Source organism: Schistocerca nitens, chromosome 2, assembly GCF_023898315.1.
Source record: "Schistocerca nitens isolate TAMUIC-IGC-003100 chromosome 2, iqSchNite1.1, whole genome shotgun sequence".
NCBI classification, from domain to species: domain Eukaryota; kingdom Metazoa; phylum Arthropoda; class Insecta; order Orthoptera; family Acrididae; genus Schistocerca; species Schistocerca nitens.
The window spans coordinates 682,105,274-682,122,308 of NC_064615.1; the positions used below are offsets into that span (position 1 = coordinate 682,105,274).

Consider the following 17,035-nt stretch of genomic DNA (forward strand, 5'->3'; position numbering starts at 1 on the left):
ATGAAAACGTGTGACAGTAGATTTCCAAATTGTCTGTCACTTTTCTTTCACTGAGATTTTCGTATAAAAATACTATACATATTTCCGACGTCTCCGGTGGATTAACCAAAAGTTCTACTTCATACATACTTTGTCCTCATTCAATGCGGAATTTGTTCTTGTTATGAAAACATGCGGCAGCAGAACTGTCAAACTGAACGTCACCTGTTTGTTATGAAAACGTGTGACAGTAGAATTTCCAAATTGTCTGTCACATTTCTTTCACTGAGAGTTTCGTATAAAAATACTATACATATTTCCGACGTCTCCGGTGGATTAACCAAAAGTTTTTCCAAATTGTCTGTCACTTTTCTTTCACTGAGATTTTCGTATTTGTCTGTCACATTTCTTTCACTGAGAGTTTCGTATAAAAATACTATACATATTTCCGACGTCTCCGGTGGATTAACCAAAAGTTTTACTTCATACAAACTTTGTCCTCACAGTTACAAATAAAACAAAACAAAAATAAATCAGCCATATCAGTTGAGCCATTCTCAAGTGATGATCTTCCATGCATACGACAACTGAATTTTTTGTTTATTTAGATCGACGTGTTCCGTGCTGTTAATGCTCTCCGGTAGTTCATTCTTGATAGGAGGTGTCACAAGAGACAAGTAGAACAGTTTGTCGGTAGTTAGCCAACAGTTTACAACTTTCTTCCAGTGGTTAATGGCTTCGGCATGCTAGAGAGCATAGGGAGGTGAATATTTGTTAATGTAATAGCGCTGGTGAAGTAGACTCCAGTATTGTCACTGACACTGTCCAGCTCTTGAAGTAGCTCTGCTTGACAATCAGTTTGGCTTCTAAGGAGCGTCATCCCAGGTGAAGCGGCGGTTCTAATGTTCCCAGGAGTGGGGTGTTCAAAATTGGCTCTGAGCACTACGGGACTTAACTTCTGAGGCCATCAGTCCCCTAGAACTTAGAACTACTTAAACCTAACTAACCTAAGGACATCATACACATCCATGCCCGAGGCAGGATTCGAACCTGTGACCCTAGCGGTCACGCGGTTCCGGACTGTAGCTCCTAGAACCGCTCGGCCACTCTGGCTGGCTCCAGTAGTGGGGTGTGCGTGAGTTTGGTGTTCTCATCCCTTCAAGATACACGTCACTTTGTGCTGTTTCGCCTATTTTGGAGTGGATATAGTGCGTCACCGAGACGCAACAGAAACTACCGTCGTCTGCTGTGGTTGGATAATGGATTTATAACTGATCGTGGAGGTGAGGGTATAGCACTGTCGCAATCCATTGACAAACACTGGAACTGAATGTATGGGCTAAGGCTTAGCAAGAAAATTCATAACCGAATCTAATCACGCCTGTACAAATCGAATGACTGTTTTTCAGATCAATTTTTATCACCACCATCGAGAAGATGGAAATACACTCCTGGAAATTCAAATAAGAACACCGTGAATTCATTGTCCCAGGAAGGGGAAACTTTATTGACACATTCCTGGGGTCAGATACATCACATGATCACACTGACAGAACCACAGGCACATAGACACAGGCAACAGAGCATGCACAATGTCGGCACTAGTACAGTGTATATCCACCTTTCGCAGCAATGCAGGCTGCTATTCTCCCATGGAGACGATCGTAGAGATGCTGGATGTAGTCCTGTGGAACGGCTTGCCATGCCATTTCCACCTGGCGCCTCAGTTGGACCAGCGTTCGTGCTGGACGTGCAGACCGCGTGAGACGACGCTTCATCCAGTCCCAAACATGCTCAATGGGGGACAGATCCGGAGATCTTGCTGGCCAGGGTGGTTGACTTACACCTTCTAGAGCACGTTGGGTGGCACGGGATACATGCGGACGTGCATTGTCCTGTTGGAACAGCAAGTTCCCTTGCCGGTCTAGGAATGGTAGAACGATGGGTTCGATGACGGTTTGGATGTACCGTGCACTATTCAGTGTCCCCTCGACGATCACCAGTGGTGTACGGCCAGTGTAGGAGATCGATCCCCACACCATGATGCCGTGTGTTGGCCCTGTGTGCCTCGGTCGTATGCAGTCCTGATTGTGGCGATCACCTGCACGGCGCCAAACACGCATACGACCATCACTGGCACCAAGGCAGAAGCGACTCTCATCGCTGAAGACGACACGTCTCCATTCGTCCCTCCATTCACGCCTGTCGCGACACCACTGGAGGCGGGCTGCACGATGTTGGGGCGTGAGCGGACGACGGCCTAACGGTGTGCGGGACCGTAGCCCAGCTTCATGGAGACGGTTGCGAATGGTCCTCGCCGATACCCCAGGAGCAACAGTGTCCCTAATTTGCTGGGAAGTGGCGGTGCGGTCCCCTACGGCACTGCGTAGGATCCTACGGTCTTGGCGTGCATCCGTGCGTCGCTGCGGTCCGGTCCCAGGTCGACGGGCACGTGAACCTTCCACGACCACTGGCGACAACATCGATGTACTGTGGAGACCTCACGCCCCACGTGTTGAGCAATTCGGCGGTACGTCCACCCGGCCTCCCGCATGCCCACTATATGCCCTCGCTCAAAGTCCGTCAACTGCACATACGGTTCACGTCCACGCTGTCGCGGCATGCTACCAGTGTTAAAGACTGCGTTGGAGCTCCGTATGCCACGGCAAACTGGCTGACACTGACGGCGGCGGTGCACAAATGCTGCGCAGCTAGCGCCATTCGACGGCCAACACCGCGGTTCTTGGTGTGTCCGCTGTGCCGTGCGTGTGATCATTGCTTGTACAGCCCTCTCGCAGTGTCCGGAGCAAGTATGGTGGGTCTGACACACCGGTGTCAATGTGTTCTCTTTTCCATTTCCAGGAGTGTAGATTATACTAAAGAGGTTCGTTCATCCAAAATGGTTCAAGAACATCGGCAGTAGATAGATGCTATTTACACGGATATTAAAATAGCCTAGGATTAATTTAATTAAAAAAGTTATTGCCTAGAGATTTACATCTTCACCGACAAATAGCGTCATAGTAACTCAGAAAATGCAACCACAGAATAAAACAAACTGTAAATACAAGAGACAGTCAGACGAAAAAGGAACACCCGTCACAACTTGTCTGTGGAATGGTTCGACTCAAAGGTAATCACCAAAGGCCTTAAGATTTATCCCACTTGAAGATGAATCGATCAATTCCTGTTTCGCAGAACGCTGTCGGTCACTGACGGATCCATAACCGCACCCACCCTTGCACTTTCTCGTCCGACTGGAACCGACGTCCACGTCGGCTTTCTTCACGTCGCCAAAGATGTAAAAATCACACGGTGAAAGATCCGGCCTGTACGGAGGATGTTACAGTGTTTCCCAACCAAACCGATGAAGCGTAGCCTTCGTCCGATTGCCTGCGGGCGTTATCGTGCAGTAGGATGATTCCGTCCCACAGCATTCCCGGGCATTTTGACATCATGGTGCGACACAGTTTCTGCAAAGTGTTTTCATAGCGCTGCGTGTTCATTGTGGTTCCACACTCGAGGAAATCGACGAGCAGAGGGCCCCTGTAGTAGAAGAAGAAGGTCATTATGACCTCATCGGAACTTGTGTGAAAAGCTTTCTTCGTAGGGAGGAGATGTGGGATATTTCCGCTATTGAGTTTGCTGTATGCCCTCTCGCTGTTCGGAATGCTGCCGCGCGGAGTCATACTGTTGCATAATAACGCCCGCCCCCGCACTGCCAAACGGGGGAAACTCTGCAACAACCTCCGTACAGCTCGGATCTTTCACATCGTGATTTTCGCATCTTTGGCGACCTGAAAAAGACATGCATGAACATTGGTTTCAGTCAAACGAGAAAGTGCCAGATTGGGTGCGGTTTTGGATCCGTTAGCGACTGACCGCGTTCTGCGAAACGACTGGCCTCCAAGTGGGACAAATGTCTTAGCGCGTGTGGTGATTACTTTTGAATGTACCCATTCTCTGTTCTCGTTTGGGAAGATCTTCGGTTTTTATTTGACTGCCCCTCATAAAATGGACTGACTATTAAATGTGGCATAAACAGAAAGGGAACAACTTTCTCCAAATGTTAGTGGGTATACATGCAATCGTGATCTGTAATATGCCACTGTACAAGGAACTGTTCACTTCGAACCCCTACGGTCGGTAGCTGATGTAGCTACTCTGACATTGTTCTTCGTTTCGTTATTAAACGCCCCTTAACGTTTGTGTGAAACCAAGAACACGCTACTCTCGTAATGTTTCTAATTATTGTTTTTTTTTCTTAGTCCTCAATTCTCGTTATCCAAATGAAAATAAGAAATCAGTAGTACTAACTACTAAAAAGTTTTCCGTTTTACTTTTTATTCTTGTCGTATTATAATACGTAATTTTGTATCAACATACAGATGAACTATCCACCGAAAACATATCAACTTTCAGTTGTCCAAATAAAGTAAAAACCAAAGAAAGTAGATATTCTTTAGCCTAAAGAGTGTGCTTAATCCAGTTTGTTTCTTTGGGCATTCATCCACATTGTCGTATCCAGTTCTTCACTCTGTAATCATCAATAACTGGTAACTTCATCACTTTTGTAGGAGACAGCGTAATTTACTGTGGTAAGGTCGAGTCAAAGTCATCTTATTCGACTTTCCTGCAGCAGAAGTCAACCCTTCGACATTCAGCCGACACACCGCTAATGACTATCAGATTTCTTGGTCTTCTGAGAGATGAGGAACGCATAGTTGGTAGCACCGCCACAGGCTGCACAGCCAGAGTCTGGGTCTCCCGCGGCGTCTCCGTCAACGGCAGACGCTGCCGACAGCGGCGGCGATGACGGGGAGCACGAGAGCCGCTGGTGGCACCGCAGACAGAGGTCGGTGTCCCCCGGACATGGCAGCATGGAAATCGTCTTTGACCACTGTAACATGAGACCTTTTGTTTACAAACTGAAACTAACAGAACTAGAAAGACGCAGGCCACAGTGTAGAAGACAACGGCCATTGGGCACGGCGGATCAAGTAGAAACAGATGTACGAGGTTGAAACTTAATTGCTAGGTGGAAGCTGTGTATGATATAGCCTCCCACTAGCAATGTGAAAGCAGGTAATATTAAATTCCGATTACAATGTTCCCCGTGTACTTTGGTCTATTAGGTTGCTGCAGATGTTCGTATCGTTTATGTTTTCATGCTGTTATGGCAGTTATGGCAGTTGTAAGAGTCGAGGGACATAAAAGGGAAGCAGTGGTTGGGAAGGGAGTGAGACAGGGTTTTAGCCTCTCCCCGATGTTATTCAATCTGTATATTGAGCAAGCAGTAAAGGAAAACAAAAGAGAAATTCGGAGTAGGTATTTAAGTCCATGGAGAAGAAATTAAAACTTTGAGGTTCGCCGATGACATTGTAATTCTGTCAGAGACACCAAAGGACTTCGAAGAGCAGTTGAACGGAATGGACAGTGTCTTGAAAGGTGGGTATAAGATGAACATCAACAAAAGCAAAACGAAGATAATGGAACGTAGTCGAATTAAGTCGCGTTATGCTGAGGGTATTAGATTAGGAAATGAGACACTTAAAGTAGTAAAGGAGTTTTGCTATTTGGGGAGCAAAATAACTGATGATGGTCGAAGTAGAGAGGATATAAAATGTAGACTGGCAATGGCAAGGAAAGCGTTTCTGAAGAAGAGAAATTTGTTAACATCGAGTATAGATTTAAGTGTCAGAAAGTCGTTTCTGAAAGTATTTGTATGGAGTGTAGCCATGTATGGAAGTGAAACGTGGGCGATAAATAGTTTGCACAAGAAGAGAATAGAAGTTTTTGAAATGTGGTGCTACAGAAGAATGCTGAAGATTAGATGGGTAGATCACATAACTAATGAGGAGGTATTGAATAGAATTGGGGAGAAGAGGAGCTTGTGGCACAACTTGACTAGAAGAAGGGGTCGGTTGGTAGGACATGTTCTGAGACATCGAGGGATCACCAGTTTAATATTGGAGGGCAGCGTGGAGGGTAAAAATCGTAGAGGGAGACCAAGAGATGAATGCACTAAGCAGATTCAGAAGGATGTAGGCTGCAGTAGGTACTGGGAGATAAAGAAGCTTGCACAGGATAGAGTAGCATGGAGAGCTGCATCAAACCAGTCTCAGGACTGAAGACCACAACAACAACATTCCATTGTCAAGTATTTATGTATCGATTGCCATTTTTTATCTGTAGTTCACTGTTGCTATTTGAATTAACATATTGTCTTTTTCGGATTTAGAGATAGTTAGTGAAGCTGTGGACGCTAGAAGATGCAGTGCCAAGTGGTGCGATCGGAACATTTTCGACGTTCTTCTGTTTGAGTGCAATCGATGGGTGCAAAATCAGAGGAAGCCACAAACATTTTCTCCTTGCAAGGGGCGTTGAACAGAGCGTGGCAAGAAAATGGTTTTCTCTTTTTTAAGGAGGTTTGTTTTGACGATAGTGACTCTCCACCTTCAGGAAGACCTTCACGGTTTGGTGGAGATCGTTTAAACGCATTAACCCACAATGATACATGTCACTGTACTCGAGAACTGTCTAATGCGATGAAATGTAATCATTCCTCCGTCATGTGACATTTGCATGCAATGGGGAAGGTTGCGAAATCGGGTCTATGGGTACAACACGCTCTAAGCCACAATGACTAAAACCGGCGGGGTGGCTGTATGTGGGTCTCTACTTGCTCGACGTCAATGGCTCGTGAAGAGCACCGACCATTCATATCCCGTATTGTTCCTGGTGACGAGAAATTGTGCCATTATGCTAACTAAATACAGAACCAAATACGGTAACGCAGGAATAGGTTTAATAATGAATAGCGAAATAGGAGTGCGGGTAAGCTACTACAAACAGCATAGTGAACTCATTATTGTGGCCAAGATATATACGAAGCCCACGCCTACCACAGTAGTACAAGTTTACATGCCAACTAGCTCCGCAGATGACGAAGAGATTGATGAAACGTATGATGAGATAAAAGAAATTATTCAGATAGTGAAGGGAGACGAAAATTTAATAGTCATGGGTGACTGGCATTCGATAGTAGGACAAGGAAGAGAAGGAAACGTAGTAGGTGAATATGGATTTGGGGTAAGAAATGAAAGAGGAAACCGCCTGGTAGAATTTTGCACAGAGCATAACTTAATCATAGCTAACACTTGGTTCAAGAATCATAAAAGAAGGGTGTATACATGGCAGAGGCCTGGAGATACTCTAAAGTTGCAGATAGATTAAATAATGATAAGACAGAGATTTCGGAACCAGTTTTTATATTGTAAGACATTTCCAGGGGCGGATGTGGACTCTGACCACAATCTATTGGTTATGAACTGTAGATTAAAACTGAAGAAACTGCAAAAAGGTGGGAATTTACGGAGATGGGATCTGGATAAACTGACAGCACCAGAGGTTATAGAGAGTTTCAGGAAGAACATTAGGGAACAATTGACAAGAATGGGGGAAAGAAATACAGTAGAAGAAGAATGGGTAGCTTTGAGGGATGAAATAGTGAAGGCAGCATAGGATCACGTAGATAAAAAGACGAGGGCTAGTAGAAATCCTTGGATAACAGAAGATATATTGAATTTAACTGATGAAAGGAGAAAATATAAAAATGCAGTAAATGAAGAATGCAAAAAGGAATACAAATATCTCAAAAATAGGATTGACAGAAAATGCAAAATGGCTAAGCAGGGATGGCTAGAGAACAAATGTAAGGATGTAGAGGCGCATATTACTAGGGGTAAGATAGATACTGCCTACAGGAAAATTAAAGAGACTTTAGGAGAAAAGGGGACCACTTGTATGAATATCAAGAGCTCAGATGGCAACACAGTTCTAAGCAAAGAAGGGAAGGCAGAAAGGTGGAAGGAGTATATAGAGGGTTTATACAAGGGCAATGTACTTGAGGACAATATTATGGAAGTGGAAGAGGATGTAGATGAAGACGAAATGGGAGATAAGATACTGCGTGAAGAGTTTGACAGAGCACTGAAAGACCTGAGTCGAAACAAGGCCCCGGGAGTAGACAACATTCCTTTAGAACTACTGACGGCCTTGGGAGAGCCAGTCCTGACAAAACTCTACCATCTGGTGAGCAAGATGTATGAGACAGGCGAAATACCCTCAGACTTCAAGAAGAATATAATAATTCCACTCCCAAAGAAAGCAGGTGTTGACAGATGTGAAAATTACCGAACTATCAGTTTAATAAGTCATGGCTGCAAAATACTAACGCGAATTCCTTACAGACGAATGGAAAAACTGGTAGAAGCCAACCTCGGGGAAGATCAGTTTGGATTCCGTAGAAATGTTGGAACACGTGAGGCAATACTAACCTTACGACTTATCTTAGAAGAAAGATCAAGAAAAGGCAAACCTACGTTTCTAGCATTTGTAGACTTAGAGAAAGCTTTTGACAATGTTAACTGGAATTCTCTCTTTCAAATTCTGAAGGTGGCAGGGGTAAAATACAGGGAGCGAAAGGCTATTTACAATTTGTACAGAAACCAGGTGGCAGTTATAAGAGTCGAGGGGCATGAAAGGGAAGCAGTGGTTGGGAAAGGAGTGAGACAGGGTTGTAGCCTCTCCCCGATGTTATTCAATCTGTATATTGAGGAAGCAGTAAAGGAAAGAAAAGAAAAATTCGGAGTAGGAATTAAAATCCATGGAAAAGGATGCAAGTTGCAGTAGGTACTGGGAGATGAAGAAGCTTGCACAGGATAGAATAGCATGAAGAGCTTCATCAAACCAGTCTCTGGACTGAAGACCACAACAACAACAACAAAGACTTACTTACTGCTTTCCTAATGAAATACATTTAACTAACAGTGACTGGAGAAAGATAATTAGAATACCAAACACATGACTGATAATTCATCCTGGATACCAACATATAAATGTTGTTAATCACAGTGAAAACTTTACACTACAGTAATTACTCGGCTTGCAAGTAAAACTCACTGCATATTACGTTTTCCCAAAATTGTCGTCTGTCTATAAGATCCTCTCAAAATCGTCCTATTTCCTCAGTTACATACTAGACAGCCTCTCAAATAAAACGCTTCACGTCGGCCAACCAGGCTCATTACTCCGCCACGATACAACATTCTCTCTCTCTTTTTCCGCAAATGACCCTCTCGTTCGGCTGAGCTCTGCCCAATCCTACAATCTCTGGTAGCAAAGAATACGCATTACTCATTTGTTAAGGCATGCAAAGATACTTATAATGCTAAACAGACCAAAAAAACTGATGTTTCTTATGATATTCACATCTTTCATAACTATTTCTCGCGATATGTAGACCTTTCAGGTTCGAAATTAAAAGAAGGTGGCTAGCGGCGTAGTATTACATCTGGTTACAGAATGTGGCTACTCCTGGCCGCTGCAACTGTCAGCACTGCAGACACTCTCCAGGTCGATATCCAGATGAGTATCGTCACCGCGCTGTCTGTACAAAACTGATTGACACGGTCACCGCGACACTATAATCACTTACGAGAGAAGTGTGTTTCAAAGCTTTGTACAACCATTCAGATAAGGGTTATCTGTTACTTAGATAAAATGATCATAGAAAAATCTTGGACGGTTGCTTTCAACAACCAACGAAAGATTTGTAACACTATCCTTACCCATTACAAGCTTGTGCTCCATCACTAACCTCGTCATCATTGGGTCATTAAACCCTGCGTGTAGCGGTCCGCACTGAGTTATTAACTTTACCTATATCACTTATGGACAATGGAATGATGGTTGCTTTGAAGAATAATGAAGCGATTTGTCAACATATCGTTGGCCATTCTCATTTTGTTTTCCATCTTTGGTGACTGATGAAGGGGAGATTAACCCTTATTATTCCTTATTGTGTTTGTTTGCAGTGATCGCCACTGAATTATGTCAAGATGTTGTCCTTTTTGTTTATTTCTAAATTGTGATATAAACATTTAGATACCACAATACGTTAACAAGTCTTGTAATAATTTTTTTTTGAGTAGCTACCTTTATCATGCCCCTTATGACCCCACTTAACATTTTCAAATAAAATATTTACGTACATTTACATCAACCGACGTGTTTACAGTAAACGGCGGCTTCCTGTGCAACTTTATAATTGACACTGTTATTTCCCTTATAACCCGCTGGAATTATCAATGCTTGAATGTAAGTAGTTTAAAAAAATGTGTGATTAATGAAATCTGTTTTTAATTTTCTTTTTGATTTGTATGCATTCTTCATTTTTTATAATAGCTAGTAACTTGTTGGATACATTTGCATCAGAACATACATAATTCCACTCTGAACACCGCACAAGGAGACAAAGTCGAAAGGAAAATTATTTTTGTGTCTTTACTGTGATTACGATGATAAATTTCCAGTAAAAATTTATATCTATTATAAACAGTATAAAAATTAACTATTAAATGTACTTAAAAGTGGGCGTAAAACTTCCAAAGCCTCAAAAATATTTCTGCAAGATGTTTGGTTATCTACTCTATACAATATTCTTACTGCTTACTTACGCTGAATAAACACTTTAATTTAGACGCCAGCAACAGAAGGCAACTACTATACCCATCCTGATAAAAGAATTACACACATAACCAAAAATTTTGCATCACCCCGGTTCCCAGAACTTGACTTGGATATTGTATCACAAACACAGTCCCTTTGACTGTTCAGAGATGTCACTAAACCCGGCCAAAGATGTAAACAACCATGCATGAGTAGCGCCTATTAGACGGAGGGGATCCGACAGCCGATCAGTTCCAGTCATTCCACCAGGAAGGAGGTACACCGCTCGTGTTGCCTGTAGTTCAACCGTACCTAGACGGTCAATATCGCGGTTCGATCGCGTCCGCATTGTTACTTTGTGCCAGAAAGGCCTCTCAACAAGGGAAGTGTCCAGGCGTCTCGGAATGAATCAAAGGGCTGCTACTGCAGGGGGTGACCGCTACTACAGATTATGGTTCGGAGGAACCCTGACAGCAATGCCACTGTGTTCAGTAATGCTTTTCTTGCAGCCTCAAGACGTCGTGTTACCACTCAAACGGTGCGCTACAGGCTGCCTGATGCGCAACTTCACTCCCAACGTCCAAGGCGAAGTCTATCTTTGCAACCGCACCATGCAACGCGGTACAAATGGGCCCAACAATATGCCGAATGGATCGCTCAGGACTGGCATCACGTTCTCTTCACCGATGAGTGTCGCACATACCTTCAACCAGACAATCGCCGAATCGCCGGCGACGTGTTTGGAGGCAACCCGGTCAGGCTGAACGCCTTAGACACACTATCCAGCGAGTGCAGCAAGGTGGAGGTTCCCTGCTCTTTTTGGGTAGCAGTATGTGGGGCCGACCTTCGCCGTTGGTGGTAATGGAAGGCACCGTAACGGCTGTACGATACGTGAATGCCATCTTGCGACCGATGGTGCAACCATATCGGCAGCACTTTGGCGAGACATTCGTTTTCATGGACGACAATTCGCGCCCCCATCGTGCAAGGCTTGTAAATGACTTCCTTCAGGATAACGACATCGCTAGACTAGAGGGCCAGCATGTTCTTCAGGCATCAACCCTATCGAACATGCCTGGGATAGATTGAAAAGGGCTGTTTATGGACGACGTGACCCACCAACCACTCTGAGGGATCTACCCCGAATCGCCGTTGAGGATTGGGACAATCTGGACCAACAGTGCCTTTATGAACTTGTCGATAGTATGCCATGACGAATATAGGCATGCATCAATGCATGACGAAGTGGTACTGGGTATTAGAGGTACCGGTTTGTACAGCGGTCTGGGCCACCACATCTGAAGGTCTCGCCGTATGGTGGTACAACATGCAATGTGTGGTTTTCATGAGGAATAAAAAGGGCAGAAATGATGGTTATGTTGACCTCTATTCCAATTTTCTGTACACGTTCCGGAACTTCCAGATCCGAGGTGATGCAAAACTTTTTTTGAGTTGTGTATTTACTAGAAAAATTGGCTGTAACATGGACGGCTATTAGAATGAACTCATCTCAGAGTCATACAGATGTGGTTAGGTAGTTAAGTGCTCGTCCTGTTTTTGTCAATACATTGTGCAAGCACTTTATCACCGCAAGTTTGGCATGCAGATGTTTCAGCCGAGGACGGTAAAGTGTTGAGGCTGATACTTCTTGTTACTCAACCTAAGCTATAAGGTCGTGTCGGCATCCTAGGTGAAAGCCAACCAGCAATATGTATACCTCTCTTCACAGGAAGCAACGTTTGTAGTGCGCGCACCACCGCACAATGTGGACTGTCTATCAACGAACAGCCGTTACAATACGCCCAGTTTTTATCTGCGGAGTCAGCAGCCGCGAAGTCGAGTGCAGACGCCAACAGTTTGTTTCTAGACCGTATTTAGTTAAGTATTTGTTCTCCACTGTTGCTCTGGAAAAGTGGATAGTGACTGTATATCTGACTCTGTTAACTACTGTTGATTAACTAATTCTAAGTGACTGTGTATGTTTCAAGCATTAGTGTAGCATGGGCTGAGTTTGGTGCATAGTGACAACCAGAAGCAACGTAGCGGTATTAGTTAGATTTAATCTAGTGACTGCTTTGGCTAGTTTTATGTTCCAGGCTGCATGGATAAACACAGATTAAAGATGGATAGGGACTGCACCTGTTGACAACGGACACCAGAGGAATTGACAACTGTCCGGAAACAGTTGGTAGATGGAACTGACAGAGGAAACAGAGTAAATCCAAAGAAGAGCAGCGCGTTGAGTTACAGGTTCGTTAATAAGCGCGGAAGTTTGTCGGAGATACTGAGCCAACTCCACTGACGGAAGCTGCAAAGAGGCGTTTGGCATCACAGAGTAGTTTACTATTAAAAAGACCAAGAGCATATGTTCGTAGCAGAGTTAACCAATATGAACTGTCTAGTCACATTAATGTGGCCACCTGTCATAACCGTGAATAACCACCTGTTGCAGCGCGGACCGCTGCAAGACATTCAGGACGAGAGTCAGTGAGTTTCTGGAAGGTACCGACACGGATGTGAAGACATGCCGACTCCAGTGTCGTGACCACCTGAGTTAGGTTTGAGGATCCATAGCGCGTACAGCCCGATCGATCGAGGTGGTCCCACAGATTCTCTGTTGAATTTAAATCCGGGGAGTTTGGTGGCCAGGGGAGAACGGTGAACTCATACTGGTGCTCTTCGAACCACGCACGTGCACTTCGAGCTGTGTCATACGTTTCGTTGTCCTGCTGGTAGATGGCATCGTTACGAGGTAAAAGAAACTGCATGTAGCGGTGGACATGGTCCCGAAGGATAGATACTTACTTGTAGTTGCACTGACCTATTGTCCAGGGAGTGGCGTGAAAATATTCCGCAGAGCTCCCTCCTCCAGCGTGGACCATTCCGACGATCGTTGCATGGTGTTTGCTTTCAAACATTTAACGCCGTACACGCGAACGGCGATGGAACATAAAACGCGAGTCATCATAAAAGACCACCTGTCGCCACTCAGAGGACGTCCAGTTGAGGTACTGGAGCGCAAATTCCAGTCTTCGTCGCCGATGAGCAGCAGTCAGCATGGGTACATGAACCGGACGCCCGCTGCAGAGGCCCATTCTCAGCAACGTTCTCTAAATAGTCGTCAAGCAGATACTGTTGTTAACCCCTTGGTTCATCTGGGTGGTCAATTGCTCAACAGTTGCTCATGTATTCGCCCATACATATCTCAGTATTCGTCATTCACCCCTGTCATCTATGGCCTGTAATGCATCGCAGTTGGCTCGGTGCTGGTTTTGGATAGCGCCATTGTGCCGTGGATGGTATATTTTAACCACGTAGGCACTGGAGCAGTCTACAGACTTAGTCCTTTCGGAAACGCTTCTACTCTTTGCCCAAAAGCTAATGATCATGCCCTTTTGGACGTCAGATAAATCGCTCCATTTCCGCAATCGCGTCTGTTGATTCCTTGTGGACATGGGACAGCGGCTGGTCAAATATTTGACAAAATTTCGACAACAGCCGTGCAGTTGAGATGCAATATAATTTTATTTTATTTTTGCTACCAGTTTCGACATTCCATTATGACATCTTCAGGCCGCAGCATAATAAAAGAGTATACTTATAGTGTATATCGAGGTGTACTCCAGCAAGCTTTACATAAAGTGGTGGGTAATAGAAACACTTAAAACTATAAAATGAAAGTAGCAGAGTTAAGACGAGTCTCTGTGTACATCCAGCACAACAGAGTAAAATGTATACATATACTTGTTAGTCGTGAAACTATTTGACATCGCGGATTTATAAGAGAACATGAAAAACATTAAAAGCCCAGAATTAAACAGCATACAATCAGAAGACCAAACGAACAAACCTGGTCTCTCTCTCTTTCTTTTCAATATAAAAATCCTGTATAATTCTTGTAGATGAGAAAACCCCTAGAATATATGAGGACCTATCCTCATTTAAAGTAAACTGTCACACTATAATCTATGACGTACAATGATGTGCATATCTAAGTACTATCACAATTGGTGATGGAATTAGTTTTCACAGCAGCAAAAATGCAACTTGACCCAAACCCCCAAAAAACCGACTTCAAAGAGCACGCGAAGAATAGTCACAGATACCTTGCGAGCATCCGTTATACACCAAATCGAAGTAAAAATATACAACTTGTTATCCTTTATATCACTTAACAAGCGGGCACTACCATGGTGAAATAAACAAGGATCTCAAATCCAAGTTAACTACGGGGAATCTTCCTAGTTCTCAGCCGACAACGTCATATTATTTCCTGGTAGTATAAGGTATCACCCTGAGGACCTATCTACCAAACGACGAACCCATCTAAATAGTAACTGACACATAGCAAGTTATATCGCGATAGGAATGTGGCTGTTGGTGAATTCCATTGCTAAAAACCATTGCACAGGTTCTCATCTCCATAACCCCTCCGACACGATTTATATAGGCTCTCCCAGCTGGTGCTGCCTCCTGCCATCTGTGAGTGTTTACTACAAGTTGAGGCCGACGTGACGGTGAGACGTGGAAAACAGTGATGTCCTAATGCGGAAATTGAGCGCTTTGTCTCACATCCAAAGGGCATAATCATGGCTTTTGTGCCAATATACACGTAGGAGTTCACTCATATTAATGTCAATGGGTCGCGTATATACGAATACACTCATGAGCCACAACATTATGACCACCTCCTTCATAGCGAAATACATCGGGATCCGATACACTCCAACGCCACCGGCAAATATAGTGACACGTACAGAACCTTATTACAGCAAATAAACACCGGAACTGGCGCCAGACCTGTACACGACTCAACGCCACCCTCCCTATCAGCTCCTCCAAGTACTGGTCCGCCTTCCATCGCCTTACTGGTTCTCATTCCACACTCAATTACCCACTTCTCCTTAACGACCGCCCCTTCCCTGACAACCTCAGTAAGGCCAACCACTTCGCTTTCCACCTTTCAGAGGTCTTCTCCGTCCCTGATGATCCACACTTTGATTATTCCCTTTTTCCCCACCGTCATGGAACACGCCGATACCTAAGTCGCTCCACTTGCTCCTAGTCTCCAGTACTTGGGGCAGTTGCACCCCTCCGACATCAACACTGCAATTAGAGCACAAGACATTAAACTTATCCTCTGGTCCAAACGCAACTCGGCCCCTGGTCACGACTGTGTCACCTACCACCACCTTAGAGAAAGCCCCTTCTCCTTCCTGACTTTCCTTGCCCATCTCTATAATGTCATCCTCTCTACCGGCTTCTACCCCGACCTGTGGATGGCTTCCTGCGTCCTTTTATTCCTCAAACCCAACAAACCCCCTTATGTAGCCTCTTACAACCGTCCCATCTGCCTCACCACCGTCTTCAGTAAGGTATTCTAATCCATCCTCTCCCATTTCATCCATCAGCACCTTAATCAACACCACCTCCTACCCCTTACACAGTGTGGCTTCTGAGCCTCCTTCTCCGCTGGAGACCAACTCCTTAACCTAGTTCACCTCCTCTCCCTTTAGCTTAACTCCCATCGCTCCACCATTTTTGTTTCCCCCGACCTCCAAAATGCCTACGACTGCATATGGCATCCCAGTCTCCTCTTTAAACTCCAAACCTATGCTCTGCCTATCAATTTTGTCCGTCTGGTCGCTTCTTTACTCTCATGCCCTCCTTCCTATGTCACCCTCCATGACACTAACTCCCATCTTTCATCCCACCGCTGGCGTCCACCAGGGCTGTGTCCTCTCCCCTCTCCTCTATCTCCTGTACACTGCCGATATGCCCAAGCCACCCCCTCCAGTCCACATTCTCCAATACTCTGATGACATCGCCTTCCTGGCTCTCTGTCCTTCCCTTCAACAGTCCCAACGCGCCCTACAAACCCACCTTGACCAGTTCACTACTTGGTGTAACCAGTGGTTCCTTTGTATCAACTCCTCCAAAACCCAGGCAATCATCATAGGCCATATCACCCTCTCCTTCCGTCTCCACGATGTCTACCTCACCATTTATGGTCATACCATCCAGCTCACCTCCACCCTGAGATACCTTGGCCTCAACCTCGACTGTCACAAACTCCTGTCTGACCGGACATGGGGATTGCATCCTTCTACCATCCTCCACACATACAAATCCCTCGCGCAGGCTATGCCACTGACCCATCGTTCCTTGTCGAGTTCACACCAAAGGTTTCATCCGAATGTGAAGTGCGCAGGTGCACAATCGTGTTGTATCACATTCTCCCTTACAAGTTGAGCGGAACATGTTCCAACAACTGTTGCAGAGTTTTCCGTAGCCAGATTAAGTATTAGTTTCCTTTCAGTCGACGGGGGGAACATGTAGGGACCAACCAGAGTATCGCCTCCAAAGCCGGCCCAAATGGTGACAGCGAAGCGATCCTGGTGACCACGAACAAAGGCCGCGAGCGGATTTTTCCGTGCCCATACGTGTTGACTGTGGCTGTTGAACCCTCTAGTCTAAAGGATGCCCCTTTCGTAAAATGTACACGGTTCGGAAAGTCCGGTTGAATGGCATACTTTTGCAAAAA

General features: G+C 44.9%; 1 protein-coding gene across 1 annotated transcript in view; it reads right to left on the bottom strand.

Annotated features, from left to right (window-relative positions):
* Window positions 1–4,289: 4,289 nt before the first annotated feature.
* The window catches only part of LOC126234554 (neural cell adhesion molecule 1-like), a 91,644-nt gene continuing 78,898 nt past the window's right edge, over window positions 4,290–17,035 (bottom strand). Inside the window, exon 8 of the mRNA XM_049943254.1 lies at window positions 4,290–4,879. Within this exon, the coding sequence (XP_049799211.1) occupies window positions 4,761–4,879 (119 nt within the window). The 3' untranslated portion in view covers window positions 4,290–4,760. The remainder of the gene's footprint in view (window positions 4,880–17,035) is intronic.